The sequence below is a fragment of the Manis pentadactyla genome, chromosome 9 (genome assembly GCF_030020395.1).
Source record: "Manis pentadactyla isolate mManPen7 chromosome 9, mManPen7.hap1, whole genome shotgun sequence".
In the NCBI taxonomy this organism is placed as follows: Eukaryota; Metazoa; Chordata; class Mammalia; order Pholidota; family Manidae; genus Manis; species Manis pentadactyla.
The window spans coordinates 110,410,844-110,425,318 of NC_080027.1; the positions used below are offsets into that span (position 1 = coordinate 110,410,844).

At 42.9% G+C, this 14,475-nt stretch overlaps 2 protein-coding genes across 2 annotated transcripts in view; both read left to right on the forward strand.

Moving 5' to 3' along the window:
• Positions 1-6,273, forward strand: part of LOC118925963 (uncharacterized) — a 40,551-nt gene extending 34,278 nt beyond the window's left edge. Inside the window, exon 4 of the mRNA XM_057508229.1 lies at positions 5,599-6,273. Within this exon, the coding sequence (XP_057364212.1) occupies positions 5,599-5,750 (152 nt within the window). The 3' untranslated portion in view covers positions 5,751-6,273. The remainder of the gene's footprint in view (positions 1-5,598) is intronic.
• A 4,589-nt stretch (positions 6,274-10,862) lies between these two features.
• On the forward strand, positions 10,863-11,597 carry LOC118925977 (transmembrane epididymal protein 1-like). The gene has a single exon (XM_036912390.1). The coding sequence runs from the start codon at positions 10,863-10,865 to the stop codon at positions 11,595-11,597; it is 735 nt and encodes a 244-aa protein (XP_036768285.1).
• The last annotated feature ends 2,878 nt before the right edge of the window (positions 11,598-14,475 follow it).

A 14,475-nucleotide genomic window follows, 5' to 3' on the forward strand; every position in this document is an offset into this window, starting at 1 on the left:
ACCTCATCTTAACTTACATGATTCCATCTGCAATGCCCATATTTGCAATAAGGTCACATCCTGAGTTACCGGAGGTGAGACCTGCAACATATGAATTGTCGGGGGAGCAAAATCCAACCCATACCAGAGATAGTCCACAGCAAGGAGGGTCAGCTGACACACACTCCCCAAATTATCACAGAGTGTAATAGAAGAATCTGAGAGAGACAGGCTCATAACTCTCTCAGACTTGGATTCCTCAGTGGTCCCAGGGAGAGAGCATCTTTCACAACCATAACAGCCTAACATGGTTTGGAGGGTCAGACAAGATAATGTAGAGAAAGCTCTGCAAAGTGTGCTAACAGAGTTTTCATTTTTATATTAATTATAAACAACTCCCATTTACTGAGGGCTGTGCTAAACTCTCCCTCATTCAATTCTTACCATAACCTTGTGTAGTAAATATCCTCATTTTATGGGTAAGGAGACTAAACCTCAACAGATAGGTTCAGTCATTTGTCTGAAGTCACACAGCTAGTAAGAAGCAGAGCTAGAATTGGCACTGTGGCCTGTCAGGGTCCAAAGTCTGAGCTCTTACTTATTTTGAATATTTCCTGGTGTTAGGGCTAAGTTCTGGGCAGTGACAAGGCCAAGGAAGAGGCAAGACAAAGAGGATGTGCTCTGTACCGAGGAGGAAAGTTCCAGTCTAATAAGGGAAGTAGATGGACACTTAGTTTAAGCAAGTAAGCATGGTATTAGAGGGTGGAGGGAAAAGAGAAGTCGGAAGATGAGTGTGACTCACTCCCTGCCCTGGAGGAGGCTGGGAGAGCAAATAACAGATGTGCATTGCAGCAGGAGAGGGCACAAGGTGCCCCTGACCCAGGGGTGAGTAATGCTTGGAGGTGGAGTTCAGGAAGGCAGGGCAGGCTGCAGGGGGCAGGTGACTTTGACCTGGTTTGGAAAGTGCCAGGGCATGGGTTCCAGTATGAATCCCACTCCACTACTTAAAAGTTGTATGACCTTGAACAAGTTACATAGTCCTCAAAACTTTCACTTTTTAAACGGTAAAATGGAGTTATTTGTTTGCCTTCTTAACCTCCACTGCTTCTTCTCTCTTCCTAGAGAACACCTCCCAACACACCTTGTTTTTTGCTACCTACTCTCCTCCCTCTGCTGTGTATCAGCGGAGGTGGGCCTGGGTGCCGGCCCCGGCTACAGAGAGTAGAGCAAGCTGAGCCTGGTGGTGACCCCGTTGCTGCTGATGGGTGTAGGTGTGGCATGAGGGGTTGAAGGGAAGCCTGCTCCATGGGTTTCTTGCAGGGTCTTCTCCCATTATAAGGAAACATTGTATATCTATCTCCAGGCTGGGTGACTCTCATGTGTATGTATCTCAAAGCTCTCTTTCCTGCCTCTACACATTCTATAACAATGTGGTATTTGGAAGTGTGGCAGCATCTTGAAACCATGAGGACTGCTAATTGTAGACAAGACCAATGCGAATACCAGAGAGAAAAACTAGAAATACCCTGAATCTCTGGTGACTTCATTCAGGTGTTGCATTAATAGCTTCCTGGGCGGCACTACCTCTGGAATTCTTCTGAAGTGAGAGAATAAATTTCTTAATGTTTAAGCCAGTGGAATCAGAGTTTTCTATTATTCACAGCTAAAAACGTCCTAAATGATTGATTACCTCATAGACTTGTGTGGAATAAATAAGGTAATTACCATAAAATGTTTATCACTATGAAATGTTAACAATGATCATTAATAGGACTCCTTATTATGGCATTACATACTGCTTTGTTCTTTACTAATATGTGTGACATTTCTCCAAATATATATGAGAACTCAAGCTTCTGCATGAAATAATATCTATTTCATCTATAGTATGTGCTTCATGATCTATTATCTAGCTTGCTAGTTATATTTTTTTCCCTAAAGGTAATCCTGAAGAACAGATATTCTTGGGTGGAAACTGTGTCCCCAAGAAGAATGTTTTGTTTTGCCACCGGGAAATGAATTCCAAGAATATCTAAGTATTTTGAAAAGGGAAAAACTGGCAGACCTTTCTAAAACTGGAAGGGGCCAGAATCCCAGGCTATCAGAAAGGACCTGGGAATCATCGGGTCCATCTTCTTCATTTCTAGCTGAGGCCCAGAGACATCCTGATGGCCACACAGCTACAGCTGGAGGCCAGGCCAAGACTGGAACCAGCCTCCAGACTCCATCTCAGTCCCTGTCCATTGTTTGCCATTACTTTTTCAACTTTCTCCAGAGTCATCTCCCTTTACAACCTGAATAAAGGTGAAGTCCTCTCCCTAGAGGCTATTCGGGCTGCCGAGAATCCACGGGAATCCGTGGGAATATGTGCATCCACTTCCTCACAAGGTCATTCTGTAGGGTTGCTGCCAGGGACGAGGTGGCCTGGCAGGAGATCTGAGATGCGGCATCCTTTGCTGACTGCAAACATCAGCCCCTCATCCCGAGGGGTCACTGAGGGCCAAGAGCTGGGAAGCGGCCTCTCCCTGTCCACACACTGATCAGCTCCAAGCTTGGAGGGCTGGTGACAAGGTCAGTGAGGGAGCCTCTGTCCAGGTCAGTGCAAAGATCACAGCACCTATAGGCTGGGTGTCACTGTCCATCCCAGGGTGAGATTAAGGAGTTCTTAAAAGACCTTTGTTCCAGTCTGTCCTAGTCTGGCTGTGCACGTGGTCAACCCTCATCCTCACCCCTACCTCCACACGCCAGACACATTCAGAGGTTTGTTTGTGTCATTTTCCACACCTGAATGTTCCTGTTTACTCTCATCTGCTCCCACCCCCACGATGTTGGCCAGTTCAATTTAAATTTCAATGCAAATCTACCCCTCCATCAGAATTAACCACCTTCTATGTTCCTGCCACACTTGGTTTATTCCATCATCATAAAATTTACTTCAAAATGACTTTAGTTGGGTCTTTTCTCCTAGATCAGTGCTTCTCAAACATACTATGCATGCAAATCACCTGAAGATCTTGGTAAAATACAGATTCACATTCAGTAGGTCTGGCATGGGGCCTGGGAGTCTGAATTGCTAACAAGCTCCCAGATGATGCTGTCACTGGTGGCCTATAGACCACACTTTGAGTGGTAATGTACTGCTTTTGAGTTCCTTGAGGGCAGGTACCATGACCTAGTCATCTTTGTAATACCAGCTTTTAGCATAGGTCTCTCTGATTACAGATGTTAATACACATCTGTTGGATTGTAATGAATTGGGTTAAGGCACTGATAATTCTCGGGTATCCCCTTTAAGTAATACTGACCTGGACAGTATTGGAAAACTGTTGTAGCTGGGATGATAGAAAGCAGGGGTGGGGCAGGACTTAGGGCTCATAGGAAGGTAGGATAAATCCTGAGTAGGACCAAGATCTCAGCTTACAGATTCAGATACTCCATTTTACCAGTCCGTTTAGGTTTTGAAGGACTGATTAACACTACTATAAAACCAGAAGGCCAATGTATTCATTAACACTAAAGGATATGTTTTTTCAGTGACTGAGAGTCTCATGCCTGCTTATGAGAAACTGCCTCCTACCACCCACACTCCCCCGCCTCCCCGCCCCTGGCCCTGGGATCAAGGTAGCTAGTGATAAGTTAGCTCAGAACACTGACTCAGAACATAGATTACTAAATACTTTATGGGAAAAATAAAGCAGGTAAAGGAAAAGCTTAACAAATTGTCACTTCTCCAAACAGATTTCACTCTGTAATAGGATACTTATTTGCCGCCAGATATAGTCTTTCTTTTTTGGTGGTAATGGATAAAAACAGAAAAATTCTTGCTTCTCACTATCTGTGTTTCTGGATTCTGTATTGACTGGCCACTTCCCCTTCAGCCAGCACATCCTTCTACCAGGAAGTGCACCCTCAAAATAACTGATTTGCTCACAGCTTTTTCCAGCTGCGTTCTGGTCTGGAGGACGTATTCAAGTGGGCATTTTAATGGTGGGCTTGTGTGTGGCTCCAAGTATCTCTCGGGGTGGGAAGCTTCTGCAGAGACAATTCCACCCATTTGATGCTGACTCTCCTTGTCCTCCAGATCTGGGGACACCTCATTTGGCCTTTCCTGGTGGCAATACCACTGAGGGGTTGGGCAGAGTGGGACAGATCAAGATCCAGTCCATAGGCCTGCTGGAGTGCTGAGCTCTCCTGCAGCCTCCAACCCCATTGGCTGAGAAGCTGGCTGAAAAGGGGGGTTCACAACCTTGGCCCACTTACTGTTTTGCCTCATGCTGAGCTGGGGTTTCCTTGTACTTCTTGTTGACTGCTGGCGACTGAGTGTCCGAGCCTATACTTTGTTACCAACTAGCCCCTAACCACATGACATCCTGTGAGGTACTTCTTTCTGGGCTCCAGTTCTTTCTCTGTGAAGGAGGGATTTGGAAGCAATTAGGCTCACGCAGCCCTAAGATCACCAACTTGAAGTACCTTATATTCATAACCTGCTTTAAAATACACTATTTCATGCAATCCCCACAATTCTACATTTACCTGTAAGGAGAATGAATCTTAGAAAAGATAAATACCTTGTCTTAAAACCTAGCAAATGACCAAACTAGGGCTCAAACAGATTGGGCTCCTCATTTTCTTAATTACTACCTGATAATGTCCCCTGGGACCAGAGAAGGAAGAATTTTTGCTTATCTCCCACCCTTGAGAGAGGAAGCTTAGTCTTCCAGCTCCCTTGCTTCCCCCTGTCCTTGCCTCTCCATCTCAGGGTCTGGGTGTTGTCATCCTCTTTGTCTTCTTTCTGCCAAGCTCATGATGGTCTTTCTCAGCCTTCGTGGTCTCTCTCTCTCTCTCCCCCCCACCTTCCCTTCTCCTTCCCCATCCATTCCTCTGAGCTTCCTCCCTCCCCTGCCCTCCCTCTTTTTCCTCCTCCTGCATGCCAGCATTTCTTAGAAAACATTGCTGGATTCTGCTTTTATAAAGATGTCGCCCCATGCTCCTGGATGAATCTTGGATCACGGTGGGCAGGAAGATGATGTCCACATGTGGCCTAATAACCAGGGTGGTGTTTTCTAGTCCAGTGCAGTGGTTTCCAAGCATCAGGTGAAGGATGACTTATATTGAAATCACCAGTGGTGAGAGTAGGGGAGGGTGTGGTTCAAAAATGCAGATTCCTGGGCCTCAACCCAGAGACTCTATTCAGTAGGCTTGGGGGAAATGTGGTACCTTCATGTTCAGAAAGCTCTCCTGAGATGATTCTGATGAGCAGTTGGGTTTATACCTCACCGTTGGGAACCTGAGCCCACCAGACCCCGTCCAAAGGGGTGAACCAGTGAATGGCCAGTGTCCATCGCAGGACCAGGAGGGTTGCCTCAGGCGGAGCCTCGCTTGTACATCATGGAACATCGCTTGGTGAGCTGGGCACCTGCTCCTTCTGCATCCTTGATGGATGCCCCATCAGTGGTCTGTCTTTCTCCACAGGGACAGCTCCTTGCTTCTGCCACATTTGGTCGGATAAGCAGAATCTTCTGATTTGCATTCCATCTGTTTTTTGGCTACAAGTGCCCAAACTAGAGAAAAGTTCATTTTGTTCATCCTTTTTAGATGACTCTTCTTTCTCTCATACAGTTGTCACCCCTGTTACTGGCTGGAGAGGAGTAACGAGAGAGCAGTTTTCACTCAAGTCCTTCAAACAGAACATGAGTTTCCTCATTACTATGCCAGAACTTTCCCCCATGAGACCTGTGGGGTCTGACGGCCACACATGCAGAATCCGATAGACTCCTTGAGGCCATCTAGTCTACCCCTCGCTAATGAATCATCCCTGCCTGTTGCTGAAATGTGCTTTGAAGATGAGCTCTGCTGCATCATCAGCCCTTTGCTGGGATCACACTCTGCCCTTGGTTTGCCCCCCGTGCTCTCAGTGGGGGCAATTTTGCTCCCAAGATGGTGAAAATTGGTGACTTTAGGTATTATAAGCATACCTCAAAGATTTTGTGGGTTCAGTTGCAGACCACAACTAAGCATATATTGCAATAAAACAAGCCAAATGAATTTTTTGGTTTCCAGTGCATATAAAAGTTATACTGACACTACACTGCAGCCTATTAAGTGTACAGTAGCATTATGTCCTAAAAAACACTTACATACCTTAATTAAAAATACTTTATTACAATACAGCATAGAGAATATAGTCAATAACATTGTAATAACTTTGTATGGTGACAGATGGTAACCGTACTTGTGAGCATTTTGTAATGTATGTGATTATTGCACCACTATGTCATATACCTGAAGCTAATATAATATTGTATGTCAACTATACTTCAATATAAAAATTTTTTTAAATACATCATTGCTAAACATGCTAACCATCATCTGTGCTTTTACTAATAATCACAGATCACAAATCACCATTACAAACATAATAATAACTCAAAAGTTTGAAATATTAAAAGAATTACCAAAAATGTGACACAGACCAAAGTGAGCAAATGCTGTTGGAAACATGGTAGCAATAGACTTGCTCAAGGAAGGGTTGACAGAGACCTTTATTTAAAAAAACAAAAAACAAAAAATACCCCACAATATCTGAGAAGAACAATAAAGTGAAGCACAATGAAACAGGTATGATTGTAAAATGGTTTGTGGCCTTCCAAAGGTTCACAGGACATAAAACAGATACATAGTATATTGACAGTACTACATTTTATGGGGGAAGGTGATCAGGGAACACGTTGAAAAGGTTCCTTTGGAAAGAGCAGAATGAAAAGATGGTTGAGAATCACTGGTTTATGCAAAGAGATCTTGAGCCTCTGGCTGAGAAGTTTTAATTATGCCAAGTCATCCACATCCTTTTATCCCACCATTCCTGTGTCCGAGGACAAAGGAGGCAAAGATAAAATTTGAACTCACATATATTAGTCTTTCCGGCTCCTCATTGGGAATGATCATATTTGCCCTGACTTCAGCTCGTGTGAGCTCTCTGATCGCATAGCTTCAGTTATTTGTTCCATTCATTTGGCTTTTAGCTCCTCACATTAGCAGCCTTGCATCATTTGTATGTACCTCTTCTGTCTTTATAACTAGATTATAAAGCATTTTATGGTAGAGACCACATGTTCATTTGGTAGTTCATTTGTTTATTCATTCATCTTATCACACATTGAGCACCTCCAAGCAAGGGGCTAGACTCTAAAGAGACAAGATGGGACATGGTCTCTGACTTCAAAGATTGCCCAGTAAATAGTGGTGAAACAGTGTATCAAGTGTAGCTATAGAGATGTGTATAAGCTACATAGAGAGGTGTCCTTCCCAGGGGGAAGGAGTCAGTGCTTCAGCTGACTTGAAAAGAGGAATTTTTCAGATAGAGAAAGAATGCAAAACAGGAAAACCATCGCACACTGAACTGAAAGGTTCTGATACGCCTGGAGATAAGGGTGCATGTGGGAAGCGACTGGAAATGAGACCAGACTTATTCTAAAGGCATAGGTTTTATCTGCAAGCCAGTAGGATGCCAATGGAGAACTTAAATTAGCCAGTGGCATAATTAGCTGTCTATTCCCAAAGCTCACTCTGGCTGCAGGATGGATAGGACTAGGTGAGGATTCAAAACTGGTTTAGAGGTGTTGCAGCAATGCGGAGTTGGTGATGATGGGGACAAGAACTTGTTGATTAATAGGCTGTGGGAGATCTCCCTTTGAAGGGAGATTTATCGCTGTCTGTTAAAACTAAAGAAGGAAATAGTCTATGACTCAAATATGTCATTTATAGTAATTTACCCTTAGAAGAATACTCAACATTGTGTGTTAAAAAAAATTCAGAAGATGAACATGTCTATCAAGAAGGAAGTAGGTAATGAATGTAATATTAAAGGGAATCAGCAGGGCCACTGTAATGATGGTCTCCAACAAGTGAAAAAAGCCAGTTGTAGAATGATATGCATAAGCGTTGAGGTCCTAGAGAAAAACCCCCTTTGACGTTTGTGAGAGCCCCTTTGCAAGCAGCTGTCTTCCCACCTTCTCACCCTAAAGTAGAGTTGTCAGGTATCAAGTCTCACTCATCCACACAGCACTTCCACTTAGTCTTCTTAACTGGGATCCAATCCACACTCCTGTGCTCACCCCAACTGTGTGTTCTTCTCAAATCTATTCTATCCTTAATCCCTCAGAGGTGACCATTTTCCTGAATTTTGTGTTTAGTTCCACATATGTGTTCAGTTTAGTTCTGTGTGCTTTAGATACATATATATTTTTATATAATCTTATATATAATACATATTATATATACTTTATATATATTTATACAGTAGGTATTAGTTTGTAACATTCTTTTTTCACCCATAATTATATTTTTTGGGTTCTATGTGTGGATTAGAGTTCTCCAGAGAAACAGAATGAACAGGAGATGTATTATGAGGAAATGGCTCGTGTGATTGTGGAGGCAGAGAAGTCCCACTATGTGTTCTCTCCACGCTGGAGACCTGGTGATATAATTGCAGTCCGAGTCTAAAGTCCTGAGAACCAGGGGAGCTGAGGATACAAATCTTAGTGCAAGGTCAGGAGAAGATGTATGTCCCAATCCAGTAGACAGACAGGAAGGAAAAGGGGAGAATTCGTCCTTCCTCTATCTTTGGTTCTATTCACGCCCTCAACAGATTGGATGAGGCCCACCCACTTTGGGGCAGGCAATCTACTTTATTAAATCCACCAATTCAACTGCTAATCTCATAGACACACACAGAAATAATTTGATCTGGGTATCCTGTGGCCTAGGCAAGTTGACACATAAAATTAATCATCACAGTGTTGTTGAATGTAGCTATAATTTTCATTTTCACTTCTCTACAGTATTTCATTTTGTGAGTATTTTACAAATTTATCTATACATTTTAATATTGAAGGCAATATTAATGATAACTTTGATTGCTCTTCTTTCTCCCAATTATAAACAGTGTTCCCATGTACATTCCTGAGAATACTGTATACATGTCAGGATGTTTATCTTTGACTTTACTATATAATGCTATACAATGCCAAATTCTTTTCCAAAGTGGTGCTATCAATTTACATTCACAGTAGCAATGTATTAATTATTCTATTTGTTTCTCATTGTCAGACTACTGACTAATATTTGTCAATATGGTGAATGTGAAATGATAGCTAACAAGCAAATTGGGACTTTAGTCCTGCAACCACAGGAACTGAATTCTGCCACAACCATGTGAGCCTGGAAGAGGGCCCTGAGCTCCAGAATGAAACGCAGCTTGGCTCGCAGCTTGGCTCGTACCAGGACTGCACTTGGTGAGACTCTGAACGGGGGACCCAGCAAAGCTCTGCCTATATCCTGACCCACAGAAACTGACGTAATAGAGTCATGTTGTTTTAAACCATTAAGTTTGTGTGAATTAGTTATTCAGAAACACAAAACCAAAACAATATTGGATCCATGGAGAAGGAAATATAATTCAAATAAATTACTTGGTTCTGCAGTAAACAGAATTTATATAGTTTATGAAAAGGCTGAGAGCAGGAGGGTTTTTTTTTTTTTTCAATAAAAAAAAATCTGGTGCTGGTCTTAAATTGGCCTAGTTTATTAGGACATAACAGCTCCCACTTAACCCACATGATTTGAGGGGACACTTCCCAGAAGAGGAAAACAATATGTTTCTACCATGCCAGTGCAAGTAGAAAAGACAAAATATGTCTAAAAGGAAATAATTTTTTCATTATTTTCAGATATCTTTATATTAAACCATTTAAAAATTAGAACAGTACATAAATGCAGCAAGTGATTAACATGAAGATCAATATAAAATTATAGTTTCTTATATCAGTAAAAATTACAAAATAAAGTGGACTATCCATTCATGGTTGCAACAAAAGATATACCAACAAAATAACCAAATGGAAATAAACCAAAATGGAAAAAACAAAATAAGATGAACATGAAAGAAACTTGAGACATTTCTTGTACCCAATTGACTGTCCTGAAGGGTAGTATAACCATTACATCCTAAATAGGTGCTTATTTCCTGAGAAAAAATATTTCACACTAAGGTTACTAGCTTAATAGGATCTTCTTTTTTACAATCTACTACTCAATGATTCTCAAAATTTAGTGTGCATAAGAATTACCTGGAAATATTTATTGAAATATTTATTGCAAGATAGCACTGCCAAGAGATTCCAAATCAGTATCTCTGAGTAGAACCTAATCATCTACACTTTAACTTGGAAAAAACATTACCTCAGCCCAAAGGAATCTCAGATGGTGACATCTCAGTTCTATCTAGAGAGATGCAGAAGAGAGATTCCTGGGATTGAATATTTTTCTGGCAGTCTTCAACCAACGTCAGAGTAATGAGGTCCTGTGTATGTTTACTTGCAGCTCTTAAGACTGTTTGTGCCCAGGCGACTACATTTGTGCCTAGTGCTTGTATGAGGTTCTATGTGAGGAATCCTAATATGCCCTACGTTTGAACATTCTCCAGACTTTGTCTGAGTTCTTTACGTTCTGTGAGTTTGGGAGGGAAGTAAGAAGGTAGCGATGGCATCAAGGACAAGTGGGAGGCAAGGCAAGGGGACCTATAGCCTAGTCTCTGAGAAGGGGAGATGCCCAGGCATTATACAGGAGAATACGCTCAGTTCTTTGTTTGGCAACAGTTGCTTAGCTCTCAATGAACCAGAGCAGGAGACCAGAACGGAACCATGACACCCACCCACCCTAAGTTTGGGTTCCCTCCAAAACCATTTCCCTTCCGTATGTGGAAGCAGTGAGCCGCACAGAGGTTATAAATAGACTTGGAAGCTCCCTCCACACTCTGGAGCCTGAAGTGGTCATTCCTGAGCCTCTTGCTTCTTCTGCCTTAGGTCAGACCTCCCTCCAGTTCCATGGGAGGCTTTGAAGGTCATCTGTACCCAGGGCTGTCTCTCTTCTTCTATGGACTTTATCAGGCACGACTCATCTCCAGGGCCTTGATACGCAACTACCCTGTCAATTACCCACCACACCATCCCTGGAGCAAAGGAAGATGGGCGAGGCTAAGGCAGATATACTGTGTTGGGTTAGTGAAGATATTGAGCACCTGCATTTTAGTAGCCCAAGAGCTGCATAACGTTCGTGGACAGTTTGTACTTATCGGCAAGAGATATCATCAGAGAAACTTTTTATACCACAAACAGTGGCAGCATCTCACTCTCTATATGACCTTCTTCCTGAGTAGGTGTGCAGATGTGGTAAGCCAGAACCTGCTGCCCCAGAGGTGTGCAGCTCTGGAGCAAGGTGCCCAGGCCCTGTGTCTAATGGTGTCTCACATGCAGGACGCAGAGGGAATGGAGCTGCAGGCTCACCTCCTGCTCATGCAGACCATGTTACTGCTGACATTGGCTCCCAACATGCCTCAGCTCTGGGTGATGAAGGCCTTCCTTTATATGATAGCAAGCTCATGGCTGATACAGACAGGCTCATTGCTGTACAAACCAATCTCTGTCCATAAATGGGTGGATGATGACAAACACAACACCATGTTTGTCACCACCTTCTTCTGCTGGCATGTGGCTTCCATCGCCACTTTGATGATCTGGATCCACGGCTTCTCCTTTTTGTGGTATTGTTACATTTGTTGATGTCTGAACCTGGGTGAGCTCGAATGGTACCTGTCACCTGCACATCGTGGAACAGCTGGATGAGAAGTGGGAAGTGGATCTGTGAGAGAGGAGGAACGGCCAAGGCAGCAGGCTCAGCAGGGATGAGCACACGCCTCTCCCCACTTCTGACTTCTGTCATTTGCTCAGCAGTGTGCAGAGGAAAAGTGAATGAAACACATGAGAGCTTTGCTCTCAGCTCCCTTCCTCCCCACCTCTGCTTGCTCTGCACAACTCCAGCCAAGGCAATCTGCTCGCCCTGCTCTTCTCTGCCTTCCCCACTCCTCTCCCAGGAAAGCATGAAAATAAATACACTATATACTGCCTTTGGGTCTTTACAATGTCCCTGACCCACCACAGAGATACTGACCACTAGTCACATTTAGTACATCGTAACAGCTTACCCATCCTCATCCTTTCTCTTTCTAGATCTCTTTAATACTCCTACTAAAGAACTGTTATTTTGAATGTATAGAACTCACAGAACTGTTACTGCATTCTTCCTTTTGGTTACTTTATGATTTACCAAACACAAGTTTTGAGATATACTTAATATACAAAAATCGTACATACATTTTGATGTCTGGACATACATGACACCATGATACCATCACCACGATCCTTAAAGGCAAGTTCTTCAGCAGGGATAGTAGGATAGAGCCACACCCTGCATGTAGTGAGGATTTAAAAAGGCTCATCTGCTTCTAAAATTTCTCCACCCCTGTCTCCCGAGGTGTAGAGTCTGTCAGACTCCCACTGCTCAGTACAAAGCTCAATCAATTTCCAAGTAGCCAACTCACCTGGACCCACTCCTTTCTGGTTCTCATGTACCACAAAATTCAATGGCTTGTTTATTCCACATACTTTTCTTTTTTTTATTTTGTTATCATTAATCTACAATTACATTACTTTTCTTTTTAATCCTTACAACTCTCTTAGGTAGGTTTACAGATGATAATCTAAAACTCAAAAGGGTTAGGAAGCTGACTTAAGGCAGTAAATATTTAGCTATGTCACAATGCTGTAGATGGGGGTGAAATTCTGAGTAGTAGGGTTAAATTAGTGGGGATTTGCAAAAGAATGTCTTTATGCCACCCACCCTGCTTCTCTCCTGCTGTCCGCAGGATATGGAGAATCTGTCAAGCTTCCCTTCTCCTGGTCACAACTCAAATATCTAGGCTCAGGGCGGAGTGAGGCTTGGCAGGGATCCAGAGGGCGTCATCCTTCTCGCCCCTCTTGCTTCCAGTTCTTAGGATATCTACATGTATCCCTCTTCCTTAGGTTCTGGCCTTACTCTTCCTTGTTAATTTTCTTGTTCAAAAGCGAAGGTGTAGCAGGGATGAATTACTATCTGGTTGTTAAGGGTCTCCACCCTCTGGTTTTGGGGGCTTGTGAGCATTCTGAGTGACTGCAGGGGGAGGCGGAGCCTCCCAGTGTCCTTAGATGACGCTCAGCAATGCCTTAGGACGTGGATGGCAGGCGCGGGCCAGCAGCCAGTGTGTGGGCAGCAGGCCTCTCTGCACGGAAGGCAGACACTTGCACAGTGCGGTGATCAGCAAACAGCGCTGCTCTCCACCCGCGATGAGCCGTGGTTCCCTGGGTGGAAATAAAATATTCCTCAGGCATTAGTACAGCTTCTGTGCTTCTCCTTGGACCTGGTGACCAGTGAGCTCTGCAGTTTCTCCTGGAGGTTCTGCCGTGTCCCTGGGTGTCGCCTCGGGGACCATCCCCTTGTTTCTCCCCCACAGCCGCGGGTCTCTTTTCAGTCCTCGCCCAGCTTCGCGGTTCCTCCTGCCTGTAGCCTGCTTGGAGCTCCTCTAGTGTCTGGAGTCGGGGGCGGTAGGGAATCCGCTTTTCCTCTACATTCTTTCCTAGTGATATGAGGAAACTGTTTTCTACTTTACTCAGACCTCCTCTTTTTGATATTAACAGCATGTTTTATGTATTTTTACCTAAAACTTGATCATTTTTGCTATTACAGTCTGACCTCATCTCAAGGCAATATCTCTCACTAATTAGGGGAAAAGTTACATACAACAGCAGAGAATTAAAGCTCAAATATTAATACTTCAAGATACTATCTCTCTATAAAGGTAAAAGTTGAAGAGATACCAAAACCACTTGCTGACAGATCTGTCTCATTTCTGGGTACTTTTGAGGTCCTGTTAGATATTTTGAACTCATCTTGTATAGCAAATTAATGCCCTCAAATATGATTATGCCTCACAGCATGTATCTTTGCAGTAAAAAAATTAAATATTAGCAGAGGCCTAAAAAGCCACAAAGGATTATTCCTGAAGCCGGACATAATGGTGGAATGAAGATGCCTGAAGTTCGGATGACAAGGACCTTTCTGCATTCCTCACATCACAGTAGATGTGAGCAGTCTGACAGCAATTGTAATCACCAGAATGGAAAACTTAAGGTAAATTTGGGGAAAAACAAAACCAAAAAACCCAGTTTGGGAAAGAAAGGTGTAATCTTCATCACTATCCACCAGAGGGCACCATTTTACATGCGCCCAGAAAGTGCACTTGCTCTCCATTTGGTATTGAATTATCAATTTAAAACAAATGAAAGAGGGAAGAAGAGGGGAACAAAAATAAATAAGTATTGTCCAAGCATCCAGTAAACATAATGAAGGTCTGTTTGTGTCCTGTTAAACTTTGATGTGTGGCTATGAATAATCATAGAATTCAATATATAAGATTATATACATAGATATATAGAAGTATAGATATCTATGTATAAATATATAGATATTTACACATGCATAGATATACAGATGTGTGTGTGTATCCCTAAAACACAATAGCGTCAAAATGTTCCTTAAGCTAAAATGGCTGCTTTTTAGCAACTC

What these genes read in the sequence shown, in the direction of transcription:
- LOC118925977 (XM_036912390.1), top strand. Translation starts at nt 10,863, where the DNA reads ATGGGAGGCTTTGAAGGTCATCTGTACCCAGGGCTGTCTCTCTTCTTC.